The sequence below is a fragment of the Rattus rattus genome, chromosome 7 (assembly GCF_011064425.1).
Source record: "Rattus rattus isolate New Zealand chromosome 7, Rrattus_CSIRO_v1, whole genome shotgun sequence".
NCBI classification, from domain to species: Eukaryota; Metazoa; Chordata; class Mammalia; order Rodentia; family Muridae; genus Rattus; species Rattus rattus.
In genome coordinates, this window is record NC_046160.1 from 114,908,104 (window position 1) to 114,925,419 (window position 17,316).

The window sequence follows — 17,316 nt, forward strand, 5'->3', positions numbered from 1 at the left end:
AGTGTAGTTGTCCACAGTGGCTCACCACCTTCCTCTGCCTCAGTGGGAGCTGCCCCTCAGGAGCTGTCCACAGTGGTAATATCTTTCTTGTCTCAGCCTACAACTTTCATGAAATACCACTATAGGAGCTTCCCCACAGGAGTTGTCCACAATGGCTGCACATCCTCTGCATGTCCCCATCCCCCAAGCCCCCCAACACCCTTAGCAGTCCTGCAGAGATGGCACTCAGCAAAAGCAGGCTGTGGCCAGGAAGACTTCTTACCCTAATCCATGGGCCTGATACAGGGAAAAGGGAAAGGGAAAAAAAACCCAGGAAAACTCTGAGCAGGAAAACCCACCAATCCCTGAGATTCCCACAAAACTCCACCAATCCCTGAACAGGAAAACCCACCAATTCCTGAGCAGGAAACCCACCAATCGCTGAACAGGAAGAACCACCAATCCCTGAGTGCACTCAAGCTCAGGACTTGAAATCCCACAAATCCTCACACTGCCTTGAGAAGCTTCACTCCCTCAGTAATCCTACATAACCACTGCCCCTTTGTCCAATTCCCTGCTGTCTGCTCCCTGGGAGCAATGGCCAGCCATCCCTGGGGTCGTTCCTCCACAGCCCGGGCCCTCCAATAAATCTCTTTCACCAGATTCCTGCCTGATGTGACTCTCTCATTGGAAGAAGCCACAGAGAAAAGGAGCACAGCTGAGGCCCCTGAACTCCTTAGCTCAGGTAGGGATTCTCTCCTCCTGGGAGCTACAATGCTCTGCTGAGGAGGCTTATCATAACTGTGTGGTTCCTGGGCTCCCATATCTCAGGATACCCTCTTATCAGAGCAGGAACACAAGGATGTTCTCCTTTTCACACTTGTGTAGCTTCATTTCTTTTTACATTTAGATCTCTGATCCTTTTTATTCTTTTTTCCATTAATTTGTCCACTTTACATCCCGATTGTAGCTCCCCTCTTTATGTCCCCCACCACAGCCTGTCCCCCACCATCCCCCTCCTTTACCTCTGAGAAGAGGGGAGGGGTTCCTCCTAGGCACCAACCTATCTTGGCACCTAAAGTCACTGCAGGACTAGGCACATCCTCTCTCACTGAGGCCAGTCAGCGTAAGCCCCAACTCCAGTTGTTGGGTGATCCTCATGAAGATAAAGCTGCACATCTGTTATGTACATGCACCCCAGGGGTGGTCCAGCCCACGTATGCTCTTTGGTTGGTGGTTCAGTCTCTGGGAGCCCTCAAGGGTCCAGGTTAGTTGACCCTGTTGGTATTCCTGTGGAGTACCCACTCTCTTCTGGTATCTCAATCCTTCTCCTAACTCTTCCACAAGAGCTCGGTCATATGTTTGGCTGTGGGCATCTGCATTTGTTTAGGTCAGCTGTTGGGTGGAGTCTCTCAGAGGACATTAGGCTAGGCTACTGTTTGTGAATCCAGGCTGACAGATACAAACATAGCCTGAGGCCCCAAGGTAGTTGAAGGAGGAAAGCAGACCTACAATATGTCCTTATTGATCATCTGAGGACAGTTCTACACATTCCTCCCCAAAATCGTCAGAGGCTGCTACTGCATTCATTTATGTCCATGTCACACAGGGTGTCCAGGCTAGCAGTGACAAATATGGCTGTCAACAGTGTCTTCACATGTTGTATCGTTGTGACAAGGCTCTGACCAACAATGAGGCATCAAAGTCTCACAGTGTGTCCCGGTGACTCCACTACCCAATGCAGGCACAGTTGGAGCTGTTTCTTCCATCCACACATAGACCTCCATGGAGAGGTGGCTGACTGGCAGGTTCATCAAAGTTGAGTTTACAGTGGTCTTCATGGACTCCAGGTACACGGTCACAGAAGTAAGATCCAAGAGGACATGGCTGGGATCCCCACTTGCCATTTTTGAACTCACAGTTCACACCAGAATACTCTTGAGGACAGACGCACACGTATCTTTCCTATCTCACCGAGGCATACAGCCTCATTCATGTAGGGATCAGAAACACTGTCACCCGCTTCCAAGCCACCCTTTTTATTCCTGTATGATATCTCACATGTTGAATAGATCAAGGTCTGCTCTCCCCATCCCTGTCCCTGATTCAAATGGTTATTCAGTTGTCCCTGTTATTTAAGCCATTCATTATCAAATATTATTGTCGTTTGTGCTTGGGTCATTTTCAGATTTTCTATTTTTCCCCTTTAATTATCAATCATATTAAATGATGTATTAATCACAGTAAATCAGTGAGCTAGACTTTATAATCAAAATTTAAACATATTTTAAAATTATCTTACAAAGCAGCAGTTTTCCTTTGTTTGTTTGGTTTTCCACCCACACTTTGCTTGGGTCGATTGTCCCTCATCCCATTTCTAAAGTTCTTATCCTACACCATCAGTCTGCCTGTGTTCATGTACCAGCATTTTGCCTATGACGTCTGTTCCCTCCACTATCTCTCTGTCACAATATCCTCTCCCCTTCTTCCTGATCCTGTAGCTTTTCCAAATTACTGTTGTCCTGGAATCCTTGGGCATTTTCTAAATAGATTTTGATATCATATTGTCAGATCAATGAGAAAATTTGTTGGTATCTTTACTGGAACCCAGTAAGTTAATATATTACATTAGAGAAAACAGCATGTTTCTCACTCAGGAAGGGGTAACTCTCCACTTGTTCCCATCTAACGTTGCAGATTTAAGGGGCATCTTGCTTTACTCAGTGTGGGTTTGGAGCATTTTCACACTCATTCCCATGTTGCTGTATCTTTTAGGCTATGCTGGCTTTGCTCTGCCACTGCATGGCTTGTTTGGCAGTTACTTATGAATATGAAAAGTGTCATTTTATGCTCATTATAACCCAACATCTTGATGAATCCGTTTACTGAGTTTGTGTGATCATTGGTTTTCCTGTGTAGTTTTTATATAGACTTTGGCATCGTTTGGTCTATTTAGCAATGCAGGCTATGGCTACAGCACGAAAAGGCTTAAAGTTTTATCCCCCGCACCCCAGTTTTGCTTTCTTATCTTTAATTAATCGCCTCATCTGATAAATAATCCTAGTACAGTGTGATGACAGTGGATATAATCAGTATTTATTTCTTAATATTTGCTTTAGTAAGATTCAATTTAATGTAAGAAAGATTCTGGCTGTAAGAATCAGGTATGCATGAGTGTCTACTTGGGCATTCAAGATATATAGTTGAGAAAATTAATCTTTCAGCTATTATTTTTCAGGGTACATATTTCCATCATCTGACTACATCTATACAGCTACATACCCATCTTTCTGACTATATTCTGTATCTCTAGAATCTATCCTCCTCCCCACCGTGTGTGTGTGTGTGTGTGTGTGTGTGTGTGTGTGTGTGTGTTTGTCTGTCTCTAATTATCACCTGCTCTGTCTCACTTATTTGGTCTGAACCAGGAAAGTGAATAAGCCATTTCATTCCACAATGTCTCTCTGGTACCCTCTACTGACAAAAGCCGGCATTGTGCCCAGCGTGGGATGCAGAAGCATTAAAAATGCACTTAGATTTGCAGAGCAGTGATGATGGAAGGACTTACAGCTGGTGAGCAATAAATTAATAATTTGCATGCCAAATTGTTATGGTTTCTGTTACAACAATTTAAAGACACCTTTGAAACATTGCCCCCTTTGCCCACAGATTTACATCTCTGATGCTTTTCCTTCTCTCATACAGGTCCAAGTTCCCACCTGAAATCATCTTCCTGCCCAAATAACTACTCTAAAATTTAATAACCATAATATGTTTTATCTTTTGTCTTCCAACATTCATGCTGTCACATGTTTTTTTTTTATTTATCTGCGCACCATGTGTGTGCAGTACCCACATAGTCCAGAAGAGGGCGTTTATCCCCTGAAACTGGAGTTAGAGAGCAGCTGACAGGGTGGTGCTGGGACGTGAACCCAGTTCTTCTGGAAAAGCAGCCAGTGCTCTTAATTGCTGATTTGTCTCTCTGGGCCCCTTGTCTTCATTTATGAAGGTTTTTTTTTTTTTCCTTCTTTCTGAAAACTGTTATCACTGCCCTCCTTCACTCCCAGAACTTTAAAGACATCTTTCTTTATATAGTTTTCAAGAGTTCTAGTTTTTAGCTTGATATTCTAAGTATCCCTGAATTTACCAATATGGACCTAACCATCATGTAATGATCAAACCCAGCAAATTTATAGGTTACTCTATTGTGTAGAGACTTGTGAAGGAGTTGACTGCTTACCTTATGGTAGACAGGAAACAGAGAAACAGACTAGAGGAAGTGGCTAGGGTACGGTGTAGCACCCAATGACATACCTCCAGTGACTGTTCCTACCAACTCAGCTCCATAGTCTACCTACCCCACATTCCAATAATGCTAGGATATTTTCTCCACTGGTTTTTTTGTCTCCTACATCCACCCTCTCTTGTGGCTCCAATTTCAGATGATATTGCTATGTGGAAGCCTGAATCATAGGCAGTTTTATCGTTACAGTATTGGTTTTATAGTATCCCGGGAAGATATATACGAAAAAATATTCAATCAGCCACCATTGTCCCCAACCAAACACAACCTCCTCCTGGCATTTTAAAATATTAAGTGACAAGGTAGAGAAATTAACTCTTATGTCTTTATCCCTCCCTCATTTGTCTTTTAAACCTGGTTAGCTTTGTTTATGAAGTTCAATGCAGCAACCCTCTCTTCAGAAATTCCGGTTTTAAGTATACTTCATCCTTTTGAGGTTTGTTTTAAAACTGTATACTTCATGATTTAATGATTTCAACTTTGGTGCTCAAATCTTTGATTCACCTGGAATTGTTTCAAGGATGAGAAGAATCACACCCTTCCTTCAGTCTCTACTGGTTCCCAAACAATATATGGCTTAATAAAATATTTCCCCTATTGATTTCAAATGACACTCTTGATTCATGCTCAATTTCCACTTATAAAAAATGCATATTCTGAAACAATATCACACATGCAACCCACACATGTTTAAGAATGGTTGAGATTATGAACTTAGTTTGGTTATTCTTTGGCTTGCAAAAAATGAAGAAAAACAAAAACAAAAACAAAAGAAAACTGTAACCCTGGTGGGGCAAAAACCGTTTTCTGCTCAGGGTCACATGAGGCACTCTGGGTAGAGGAAGGGGAACTGCCTCAGCATGGCTGGCCCAAGTCTTGGGAGTTTGCATTTGTGTGTGTGTGTGTGTGTGTGTGTGTGTGTGTGTGTGTGTGTTGATTTTTGTAGTAAGAGAACCATCAAGTATTAGAATTGATACCACACATGTGTTGCTTTCTTCTCTGTCAACTCGGTCCGTCCACCATGACCCTTCCACTGTGCGTCTAAAAGTTGCCAGCCCCTCTTCCCCAAACTTTCTAAAGACAACCACACTCTTCTGGTTTCATCTTACGAGCACTCTGTGACCTGGCTGGGCTCTGTCTCAGTCCAGTCTCCCCCTGAAGCCACGCACTACACAATGGACCTGTGACTGAGATCGAAGATGCCCATGCCCATGTGTGGTTCCTGTCAGAATGAGAGGTGGCTTTGTTGGCTGGACTCACCTCTCTTGTGGTAGGACTATATGTTATGAACTTAATGTCTTACCGATTCATTTTGATAGCTAGTATTTGAAACCTATCAGGGAGTCACATTAGGTCAAATGGGTGGAACCTTCATGAATAGGATTAGTGCCCTAGACCCTAGAGAAGTGAAAGACCCTAGACACCCTAGAGAGTTTTCTGCTCTTCCCCCATGTGAAGACAGTGATAAGGCACTGCCTATATTTAAATCAAGAAAGGGGACACCAGAGTTTGCAAAAACATCCTTTAATAACTGTTACCTCTTTCTCAGTGCTCCCTTCTCAAGTGACTTTGTCTTGAGAGTAGCAACAAGGGCTACTCATTGCTAGTTATCTAAAAGTAGATTGGGTTGGGGAGACCCTGAAGAAGACTGGGGAAAGGCTTCTATCCCTCAAAGTCAGATGGCACCAAGGCTTCTCAGGACATGCTCTTAGGCTGGATTTACCACTCGGCTCATCATCAGGCTGCTCCATGTGAACTTGTCAAAGATCAGGATGACGAAGGGCCTGTTGAACTTGATGGTGAGTGGTTTGGAGCGCAGGTGTAGGGGAGCCCCATTTCTAGAATTAGGCAACACATTCCCTTCATCCAGTTGTAGCATGGCCTTGTGGACCACCTGTGAGAAACGGTGAAAAGGCAGGAAGTAAATCCCTGGTAGGAGGCAGGAGCTGCTCACATCCCATCACATGGGCATCTCACTGTGTGTTCCATGGAAGGCGAAATAGCCAAAGTGCTCAAAACATCATGTGTTTGCTCTGTAGCAAAACAGCAGTTCTGACCTCAGACTGCACCCAACTCTCTGCTAGAATGGCAGGTCACACCCACCACAGGAGGTCAGAGGAAGTCTTGGGCTCTTCTTACCAGACCCAGGGCTTTAAGAGATGGCCCTCTGTCTAATCTGCTATGCAAACAGCAGAGTGGATCTTGTATGATGTGCTTGTGCCTACTTGGCTTAGGAAAGCCTAGATTGAAGCAGAAATGTAAAGCCCAGGTTGTTGGGGTGTTCATTTTAATGATTAACATTCTGTAGAAGTCTGAAGACAGCCAAATGGTCAACAGCTGGTTTAGAAATCCTGGGACAGATCCCACCCTGACAACTAAACAATGGATGACAGTCAATGTATTCTTTGTACCCCCTGGGGGGAAACTCTCTCATCGACTTCATTTCACAGCAAGTCTGAGGGGCTCAGAATCTCTCTGGGATGGGCTCCTGCAGCCAGGCAGAGGCTGAGCCATGATTGGAATGCACCTCTGCAGTAGGTCTTAAGGACTTGAGATTTTGAGTTGACAGGTCGAAGGTCAAGTATTCCACTGTTCTTGCTGCTGCCAATGATTGTTTTTCTGCTAACTCTGTGAGCACTTTGAGCTCTTCACCCTAAGTTAAGGATCCCTCTGTGTACTGGGACAATGTGTATTACCCTTGAATATGAACTTAAAGCTCCCATCATTAATCAATGTCCTTTAGGGCTTAGAAAAGTCAATTCTTCAACACTACTATGCAGTTATACTGAAAAGTACCCCTTCTTGTTTTTTTTTTAATAAATTAATGATAAAAAGGAGACTTTTGTGTGGCTGAGTCTTCTCAAGGACTTTCCCATTCACACAACACATTAATTGAACTCATACATCATTAAATAAGGTTTTCATGCACCCTGAACCCTTGTGTTTGGAGGACAGTGTCCACATCTGAGTAATGGAAGCAGATCCAGATCCTAGCACAGGTACATAGTAGATATTCAATCAAAATGTCCTGAACAAAGTTATGAATTCAGAACACCAAGCAGAAAATTGAAACATGAAATTGAGTAGAAGGCCTGGTGTGATGTTAATGAGACCTCCACCCTGTCTTCTATTTCTTTTTGCCAGGAGCTGCTCTCACTTCTGCCATGACAACTTTGTTTTCCATTGTTCATCCTCTGTGAGGCTTCATGGGATGGGTAGCCGCCCATCCCATGGTAGCCAAGATGTCTATGACCCTCACTAGTCATTAGCTTTCTGTGTGGTTATTTTCTTGCTGAGCCTCTGTTTACTGAACTGTGCTTGAAGGGGCTTGAACCTGGGGTTTGTCATTTGGGACCTATGGGATCTTTAATAAATAGGCTGTATTGCTTGCTATTAAGATTTTTAGTGTAGGTTTTGGAGAAAGGCTCCCAAGACACTTACCTTTAATGTCAAGGGAACATCTTTGGTGTTGCCTGAGAAATCTGATTGGTTGGTGAGCAAGTCCTTAATGTTCAGGTCTTCCAGCATGTCTTTAAGGTCATAGGTATCAGACATGGAGAATTTCGGGATGTATAGATTCACCTGCCTGCTCAGGGTGAAGTAAAAGAAGTTAGAGGGTTCAAGGTTAGGTCTGGCAGTAGGCAACACCATTCTTTCTCAGACAGATGTTTACTTCTTTGTGTGATCCCACCAGCATTTGTACCACCAGCCTAACTCACTCACTAGGGGTATAGGGAAAGGTATCCCCTGGATGATTCCTTTCAAGAAAACATTATTTAAATTGTGGCATTGTTATTACTTGCTGAATTTATTCAGATTTACAGGGAGGAATATCAGAAAATCAGAACAGAAAGGTGTGGAGAATACATAGGTTGGCAATGAAAGTAACTTATCCTGGTTAAAGTTGGGGATAGGATGGGTTTAGATAAAGTGACCATATTTTTGTTAAAGAGATTAATGTTGTTAATGAGAAACCAGGAACTCTTCACTGGGATAATAGAAAAGAGCCTTGAGTGCCAATTCCCACTCACTCATCAAGAGCTCTAAATTATCATTTGAAAAGATAGCACCTGAAATAATAGAGTTTTCAAGATACCTGTAAGAAAATAACTGCCTAGGAAAGTATCTTTTAAGTATCAGACACAAAGGCACATGTCTGTGGTTCATTTCAACCAGACAGCAGAACTTGACATCATCCACATTATAGAATTTGGTAGCATGAGAGATGCAAAATCAAAGGGTCATAGTGGCTGGCACTAAGTTTCCAGAAAGTCTCTGAGACCAAACAATGTAGATCCCAGAATGTTGAAAATGATATGACCTTGGATGGCTGCCAAGGAAACTTTAGGCACAGAGTGGAATCATCCCAAGAGAGACTTCATCATCTTTAGACAGAAAAAGTGAGAAAATGGGGCTACCCAAAGCTGTCGGAGCCTAGGTCATGCCACCAAGAGATCTAGATGCCAGACATGAAATTGCAGGATATTGTTTTTGTCTTTCTGAATTTCAGTCTTGCTTTGTTCTATCTCTCCTCTCCCAATCCAGACTTTTGTCATTGGAAATTTTACTCTGTAATGTTGTTTATTAGAAGTATGTAAACTGGTTTCTTAATTTTACAAGGATTTACAGTCAAGATCATTGTATCAACTGCATCACGTCTCAAAGAAACTTTTGACTTTTGAGCAGTGTCAATAATATTAAACCTACTGAATTTTTAAAGAAGTATTAAATTCATTTTGCATTATGGGATAGTTATGCACTTATGGGGGCCAGTAATAGGATTTAGTAGTTTAAAAATGGTGTTTTGAGTATTAAGTTGTCAAGAGATGAACTTGTAATGATTATTCTTCATTGTGGATTTTAGAATCACCTAGGAGATACACTTTTGATGGTGTTTCCAGAGAGGTTTAATTATAGACGGATGACCAATTCTAAATGAGGGTTGGGTGTCTTGACTGAACAAAAGGGAGCCAGTGTTCTGCTTCACCACAGATGGGTCCAAAAACAACAGCCAAGTTATTATGGACTGAAGCCTCTGAAACAGCAGATAAAAACATATCTTTACATCTTTTTAAATGTTTCTCTCTAGTATTTACGATAGCAATGAAGAAAAAACCAACACAAAAAATTGGTACCAGGAATGGGGTGATTTCTGCGAATACCTGACAATGTGTTTAGAAGCCTTGAGAACTGGATTGAGGAATTTGGAAATGTTTGGAGATATGGGCTACAGAAACTCTACAAGTCTATAGAAAGGAGTTTGACATGTGATTAGAGTAGGAGCTCAGAAGATCAGAATGAATCATATCTACATAGGACCTATATGGTCCTATACAGAGAGTAAAGAGTGCTCATGTTTGAGTTTCAAGTGGGAACAAGAGTGGAGTGGGAAACAGGACAAAAGAATGTTCATGTTACATTCCGACAATCCACTCTTTGTTCATGCCTTGAGACTTGCATGCATTTAAAGATGATGAACAAAATCACATAGCACTGGACATTTCAAGGTAACTCTGCAGTCAGGCCATGACATGGATTCTGCTGGATGCCTTTTATTTTTTTGGGCACGGGGGTAGGTAGGGTGCAGATTTACAGTGATGGCAAGAACAAAAGAGCAGAGTGGAAAGATCTAAAAAATATATACAATCTGGTCAGAAAAAAAGCATGTTAAAAGTTGTGAACAAGGAGGGAAGGGCATGGTTGTTAAAGATATTTGTATAATTACAAAGAAACGAACCTGGACTTTATGTCACAATCTCGTAATCTTAGCAACTCCAGACCCCAGAGCAGGAGTTTGATGTGTCAGAGCCTGCTTGAGGCACAGAATGAGTTGATAGCCGGTCTGGGTAAACTTTGTCTTTAAAAGGGGGTTATTGGAGATAAAGTGCAATAGTAAGTCTAGAAAAGAGAGACCCTTGGTTTAATTTCGAGTACTGAATTTTAAAAATGAAATAGGAGCCACACCTTGAGGTAAGATCATACACACCACAGCGTCCAGACATAAAAGTATAAACTCATTTACAAGACATTTTCTTAAGAAAGAAATGCAGCTAGAGCATCATGCTCGCACGGGGCACCTAGACATTTGTTTCTCCATGAGTTTTTCCACTATGGTCCATTGCCCAGGATGCAAATGCCAATTGCATTGTATTTTACAGAAGCTCCAAAGATCTACACTGAGGCTTACTTTTATAGTAAAGCCAGCCAAGAAAATTAAAAAGTTGGGAGGTTAGTGTTTGGTGAGCTCCCTCTATAAGGAATTGATATAAAAATATAATATTCAAGATGGGTATGGCTATAAAATTCACAAGAAAGTACGACTGGATTTGTGGCATGTCCCAAGTTACCTCTGGATAGAGGGATCATAAGTATAACTTCTGGGCTAGAGAACCTCACAGCTTATGGGAAAAGTAAGACCTGAGTGTGCGTGTGTGGGTGTATATTGAAGAGAAAAAAACTCTACCTGCCTCATTTCCCAGAAACACATACCTTACAGAAACACACAAGCTGGCTGCAGGGCTTACCTTGGGGTCATAAGCTTGCCCCACCTATCAATTGTGTCCCGACTAAGTGCAGCGATGACAGTGTCCATCTGGCCCTGGTCTGGAAGAATGAAGAAGGCAGTGCCATTTCCCACATAGTCCATCTGTATCAGCTGGCAGGGGAAGACTGAGTCACGAAAGTAACCAATGCTGCCTGACTGGACCATCATGGGCACCTTCACGGTGCTTTTCTCATTCACATAGAAGTCCTCCTCTCTAGTACTTTCTGGGCTGAAGGGAAGTTCCCATATGCCTGGAAAGATGTGAGGGAGAAGAAATGAGGTGGATATCAATGATTAGGTCTGTAGACTGTGAAATTAAAAATAATCCTTGGATACCCTCTTCTGGGGCAACAGGTCATCAACTGTTTCTGTAGGAACCAGCTCTGCAGCCACCTGCAGTGTGCCAGGAATAGCTCCAGATTTCCAGAGTTTTGATTATTCTCCAGGGGCTTAATGCCTGTTCTACAAGCAACCAAGTGGAGCAGCAGCAGGAAGCTGGGCTGTTCTTTCCCCTGCCTCTTGGATGGCTGAGGATTAGCTCTGCTTGAAACTGGTTACCAAACCCAGGAGGTTAGGGACCAGGGGCGAGGAGAGAGACAAAACAGCCTTGGGTCTCGGATTTAGGATAGGTCCCACTTAAGCTAAATGCTTGCCTGAGCCTCTGGGTCAGAAGTAGGCCTCAGTGCTGAAAATTCTAGTGGTCCTAGAACTCAAGCTGTGAACTCAGGGTCTCTGATGGGAAGACAGAGGACCTGGTTTTGGGAGAAATGAACCACCTTGACAGTGTGGCCCATTCCTGGAGGAGGCTCATGCCTCTGCCGCTTGGAAAGAGAGCAGACAGTGAGGCTTCCTGTGCATAGAGTTGGGATACAGAATGCCATCAGGCTCTCAGTCCCCTGTTACCCTCAGCTGGTGGGGTCACCATCCAGCCTGTTTGCTTGTGGTATTACTGGTCAGTTCTGTCGAAAGAACGCTGCTTCTTAGAAGGAGTCAAAACTTGTCTGATGGCAGCACTTCCCCCTCAGCTTCTTCTGTCAGGAGCTAGTTCCTCACAGAGTGACCCATTCCATTTTCCTGACTTCCATGGTTGTCAGCTAACAAATGCATACAGCTATTTTTCTGCCATAACTTGTCATAGCACTGTATTGGGAGGCTCATGTGGGCTCTGGTGGAGGCAAGATGCACAAGGACAGGAGGAATTTGATATTGGAGAGAGAGAGAGAGAGGAGAGAGAGAGAGAGAGAGAGAGAGAGAGAGAGGTATGTATGTGTTTGTGTATTTGTATGTGTGTATATGTATGTTGTGTATGTGTTTGTATATCAGTATTGTGTGTGTGTGTGTGTGTGTGTTTGCTATGTCTTGAGAACTTAGAGGAAGAAAAGAGCTGAGGCACAACTCTGAGAAGACAGAAAAAGTAGATTTTAGACCAAGGCTTTCGACCTTGATAGTCTGAATATTTAGGGATCATGGCACCATGGGGGTGTGGGGGCTGTGTGTATTTGTTTGTGTATTTGCGTGTGGTCTCTGTGTTTGCTTGTGTGTGCATATGTGTGTATGTGTACCTGTGTTTGTGTACATTATGGTTAGTATTGTGAGTGGCCATGTTCAGCAGCCTTTTTGGTCTCTACTTATTGGACACAAATAGCTCATCCTATCTCACCCCTCGTTGTGACATAAAAAACTGTTCCCCAAGGTTGCCTAATGTCCCTGGGAAGGAGGAAGCATCATCACCTTCCCTTGAGAATCTGTACTATACAAGACTTACAGATTTGATTCTAAGGGATGAGGTGTCTCAGGGATGAAGCGACATTAGATTGGTAGAGGGGCACACAGTGATGACACCTTCTTGGTTGTCCTGTAGAGGTTTCATTCCAGGAGGTCTATCATGAGTTCTAGAATCTATAATTTTAGCAGTTCTTTTAAGAAGTGTTCAAGAACAGTCCTGTGGAGATCCTAGTTCCAACCTGGTAGAGACTGGCATTTGTTACGGGGTAGGACCTGGTCAGAGATGGCTGAGAGCTCTAGGCCATTTTGAGTGGGATGGCTTTGGGGATTCTAGAGAAATCTGCGGTAGAGGGAACTTAGCATGATAAGGAGGGGAGAGCAGTACCTCTGAGGAAGATGTAGTTGACCAGGATGAAGGAGGCTGGACTATCCAGGTCTGAGAACACATGCTCAATTTTCCCCCGTGTCTTATCCTTGACATGCTGGTTGATCTGTTGCCTGGCTTTAGTCCAGTCCTCGAAATCGATGGCCAAGGCCTCTGACTCATAGTATTGTTTGACGTCTGCTAAGAACGAGTCCTTCAGCTTCAGCTTCTGGAGGAGGAACATGGCATTGCCCATGTTCATCTCTAAGCCAGTATCAGACTGCTTGAGAAGGTAGTTGAGGTGCTGGAAACTCTGGTGGATCTTAGCTTCAGATATCTCTGTGAGGTTGAAGCCTAGGCTCTGGAGAAACTGAGTGTGGGCAGAGCCAAGGGATACCATGGCCAGAGCCATGGAGATGCTCACTGGGGAGATTAAGGTGTTCTTGTCTGGATTTAGGGCCACTAGGCGTTGGTACAAGTTGAAGGCAAAGTCAACATTGGTGGGAGCCAGGCCTCGGTGAGAATTTGAACTCTCATTCGTTCTGGCTTGGGCAGTCCAGAGGCCACTGGTGCAGAGCCAGAGGAGGCAGGTATACAGGGCGAGTGACATTGTTCAGTTGACCAGGCCCTGCCAAATCAACAGTGCTTGTTAGATGCTATGACAGTCATACAGTCAGGGGCACAAGGCGCTGTGAAAGGCCCACTTTGTCCCTATCCTTCCTTCACATTGGCTGTGACCCAGGCAACCCAGAGCTCTGGGCTTCAGGATCCTCATTTGAAGATGTGTTTGACTCAGTGTGGTTGCTCAATGCCTAACACCCCCCAAGCATTTTGCCTATATTCTCATGCAAGTTTTGTTTTTAAACCCACAAAATAAACTTCATTAATTCATCTGTAAGCAGTGAGAAACTCTCACAGGTTAAGGTACCTACACAAATCACATATTCAACATTCAAGGGAAAAAAAAAAAGAAGGTTAATCAAGGATAGAGGATCTGTGTCTGACCAAGTTTTCCTTCAAAACAGAGCGCTTGCTAAATCACACATAGTTTGCACATTACTAAATTCTGCAAAATGGGTTTCCTTTGGACTCCAGGTCAGAGGGAAAAGTCACTGGACATCAACTGGAAGCTGATGGAGTGACAAAGGAAGCCACCAAAGGGCAGGGTGCAGACAAGTCAGCAAGCTAGGGGCCAATGGAATGTTTACTGTGCAAACCCACCCTTTAACATTCTGTGTGGTTTTTAAGAGCTTTGATGTTGACTTGATGGCCTCTGTGTTAACCACTGTATACGGCAAAAAAGAAGCTTCCCTGATAAGGTAGGCTTGAGAGTCATGCTCATCCATGAGCAAACCAGGCTCTGCGTTGGGGGCATCTGGGAGAGGGAGAATCAGTTCTCTTTAGTAATGCCACTCCTGAGAGACTAGCCAGGCTTTGGTAGATGGCCCTACTCCTGTGCACCCACTGGCTACATGAAGCAGCCTCTACATGAAGTATCTTTTTTATTTTTTATAGAGCACGTCAAAATGAGAAGGATATAGGATATAGGAGAGTCGGACCCGAAGGAGAGGCAAGGGCTAGTGGACTTGGTCGGAACACACATTCCTGTGTGAAGTTTTCAGACAACAAGATGAGCTATGGATCCAAATTAGACATCAGTGTTTTGAGGGTTACCCAATCCAGAAAGATAGCATCTGTGACTGAAGAGAGGTCAGGGCAGGACACTGCTGTGCAGAAGCTGAGTTTACAGGAGTCCCCCCAGTGCCCCTATGGGACTCACCCTAACTGATGGGGGCTAGAGGTCCTCATGACCCATTCCTTTACTCTTACGTTGGACTGCTCGCCATCTGGCTGCAGCACTGCTGAGTGTCACAGCCCCCTTCCCCATTCTTACTCTGTTGCAAGCCAGGTCAGAGGTTAGGGCAGGACAGGGCAGGCAAGGCAGGGCAGATCACTACAATCCCCTAGTGTTTGCTGATCTCTGGCCTGGCCTGAAACCTGGAGATAAAGATGGCCGTCTTCTGACTCTGCTCCCTGTGGCTCCACTGTAGGCCCACCCCTTCCTTCTCTTCCCTGGCTCATTCCCTCCCGGTCTTTGAGACTCAGGTGCTTGGTCATTGCTTCCAGGAAGCCGTTCTCCACCCCTTCTCTCTGTCCCCATTCTTGTGTTCTATACAGGGACATCTTGGTTTCAGCACTGGGTCATGCCTATCTATGAATCCCCTTTGGGGAAAGGACCCCAGTCAACAGTAGGCTGGACCTTCTTTCTCTTCCTGCTGTTTCTGGGTGCAACTGTGTGCTTCGCTCTCCCTCTGTCAGATCTGCAGGCTGGAGATTAAATCCCCCTGCTGCACAAGACTGTTATGAATGCCTGGAGTGGCCGTCATCAGTGTATGACTTACAAACTCACTTTGTGAGTCATCCTGTACCTCATTGCAGAGCTGGGTGAAGCAGAGCTTCCGTGTAGGACTGGGTGTGCGTCCGTCCTCAGAGCCACACCTCTTGCTTTCGCTATGAAAACCACTTGGCCAGCAAGGTGACTCTTTAAGGCCAGCCAACACAAAAGGCTAAGGGTCATGTGTTTCTAGTAATATCTTCCTTGCCATTCCTCTGTGTCTGGGACCAGGAAGGGATTTAGGCATCACAGCTCTTGTTATGATGCAGAGTGAAGCAGGTCCTTCTCCTTCCAGCTGCATCGCCCCCATTATAAGTTACCAAATGAGGAGTTATGGCAGAGGGTGTGTGGGCACTCTTTAGAGGGTCCCCGTGTATACCAGCTGTGCACTACGACCCCACCCAATAGTGCTACCTGGCACTAATCCATCTGAGGTCTGAGATTCCCTCCCATTCCTGGATGCTAAGGCTGCTCCACCAGGCAACAGGTGACAGCCTCCTGCAAGGTAAGGAGTCCAGGGGAACTCAAACCCCAGTGGCTGAACCACCGACTGTAGGATCTGAGAAGTCCTCCACATGGTTGCCTCATGCCATAGCTAGCTGCCTCTCATGCTCATCTATTAAAATCTCAAGCAAGCCACAGGCATGGCTGTGTTCTGGAGTGCAGCAGATGTCGAGGCGGGGATCATGGCAGGAGCAAGAGGTACAGAGTGCTTGCTCTCAGGGGTGACTCACGTCTGCTACTGTGGGGTCCGGTTGTTCCTTCTGGCTGTGCTTTGCTGCCCAGGAATCCTAGCACACGTACAGTAAGGCTTCGGGGAGACTCCTACTAAATCTTGTTTGCTGGTATCTTGCTGGTTAATGGTTAGAGGAGAGGGGGCAGTGGCCTTCACCATTTGGTGGTCCCCACCCCCTGAGCATCAACCAATGGGAGGCTTTATAGAAAGTGAGGGTAAACATGTAATTCTGCAGATTAACTTGACACTGCATCCTGTCCCCTAGTTTTATTTTTAATATCAAAGTGTGGCTGGAGTTGCATCAGTATTTGTGGTTGCCCTGTGCCAAACTGGCAGGGGACTCATTGGTGTTGTTAAGAAGTACCATGGCGGGGACTCTGTGGGGAGCCAAGTGCCTGGCACCAGGAGGGGAAGAATCATGCAAGGGTGGGAGAAACAGAGAGGCATGAATGAATGTGTGGCCATGCAAGGACTTTCCCTGGGCTATCTCAGGCCTCCCAATGATTCAGTGAACAGACTGCTACTATCTCCCTTCCTTATGAGACTGACTTGACCTAGTTTTGTTTTTGGTTTTAATTTGATTTTTTCTGTAGCTACCAGGGACTGAACCTTATGCATGCTGGTCAAGGACTCTGCCACTGAGCTACATACCTCAGCAGCATCTCGTCTTTAAATAAGGAAACTGACAAGGGTTGCAGACGAAGTGAGCTGCCCTGCAAACATTTCCATCCTCAAGCCCAGCACCCTTCCTCCCACCCAAGTGTTTTATTCCCCAGATCGACACATGCATCAAAGTTACAAGAAATATCATTTGTGGTTGTTTGTCTTTCTTCATGAATAGGACTCCCAGAGAGTGGAAAGGGTTGCAGGGTCTCCAGTCAGTCGCTATGGCGTTCTTTTGCTTCTCTCTCATTCTGTAGTACTTCCACGTTCATTCTATTACTTCCTGTCATTGCTTGGGGAGAAAGAGTCTTCCGGGGCCCCAACTGATATGGTCTCCCGAACCTCACAGGCTAACAGCAAAGGAAAATATATCGATTGGTTGGTTGGTTGATTGACTGATTGATTGACTGCCTCAGAGTTTCTTTCATTCCCTCAGAGGACAATGGATAGGGCTATTTGTCTATCCCTGGACCAGCCACAGTGTTCAAAGGCATGTGCCTCTGTGATTCCCCACCCTCAGCTCTGAGCCCCCAGCCCCAAGTACAGAGCCCTGTGTCCCAAACCCTGAGCCTGAGGCCTGGAGCCCCGAGCCCCAAGCCCAACGCTC

The 17,316-nt window shown here is 44.7% G+C and overlaps 1 protein-coding gene across 1 annotated transcript; it reads right to left on the bottom strand.

Moving 5' to 3' along the window:
* Positions 1 to 5,790: 5,790 nt before the first annotated feature.
* On the bottom strand, positions 5,791 to 16,172 carry Serpina6 (serpin family A member 6). The gene is made up of 5 exons (XM_032908858.1): positions 16,045 to 16,172; positions 12,937 to 13,543; positions 10,807 to 11,077; positions 7,724 to 7,868; positions 5,791 to 6,176 (listed from the first exon to the last, which is right to left on the bottom strand). Exons 2-5 carry the CDS (start codon positions 13,523 to 13,525, stop codon positions 5,991 to 5,993), a joined length of 1,191 nt encoding a protein of 396 aa, XP_032764749.1. The 5' UTR covers positions 13,526 to 13,543; positions 16,045 to 16,172; the 3' UTR covers positions 5,791 to 5,990.
* Between the last annotated feature and the right edge of the window lie 1,144 nt (positions 16,173 to 17,316).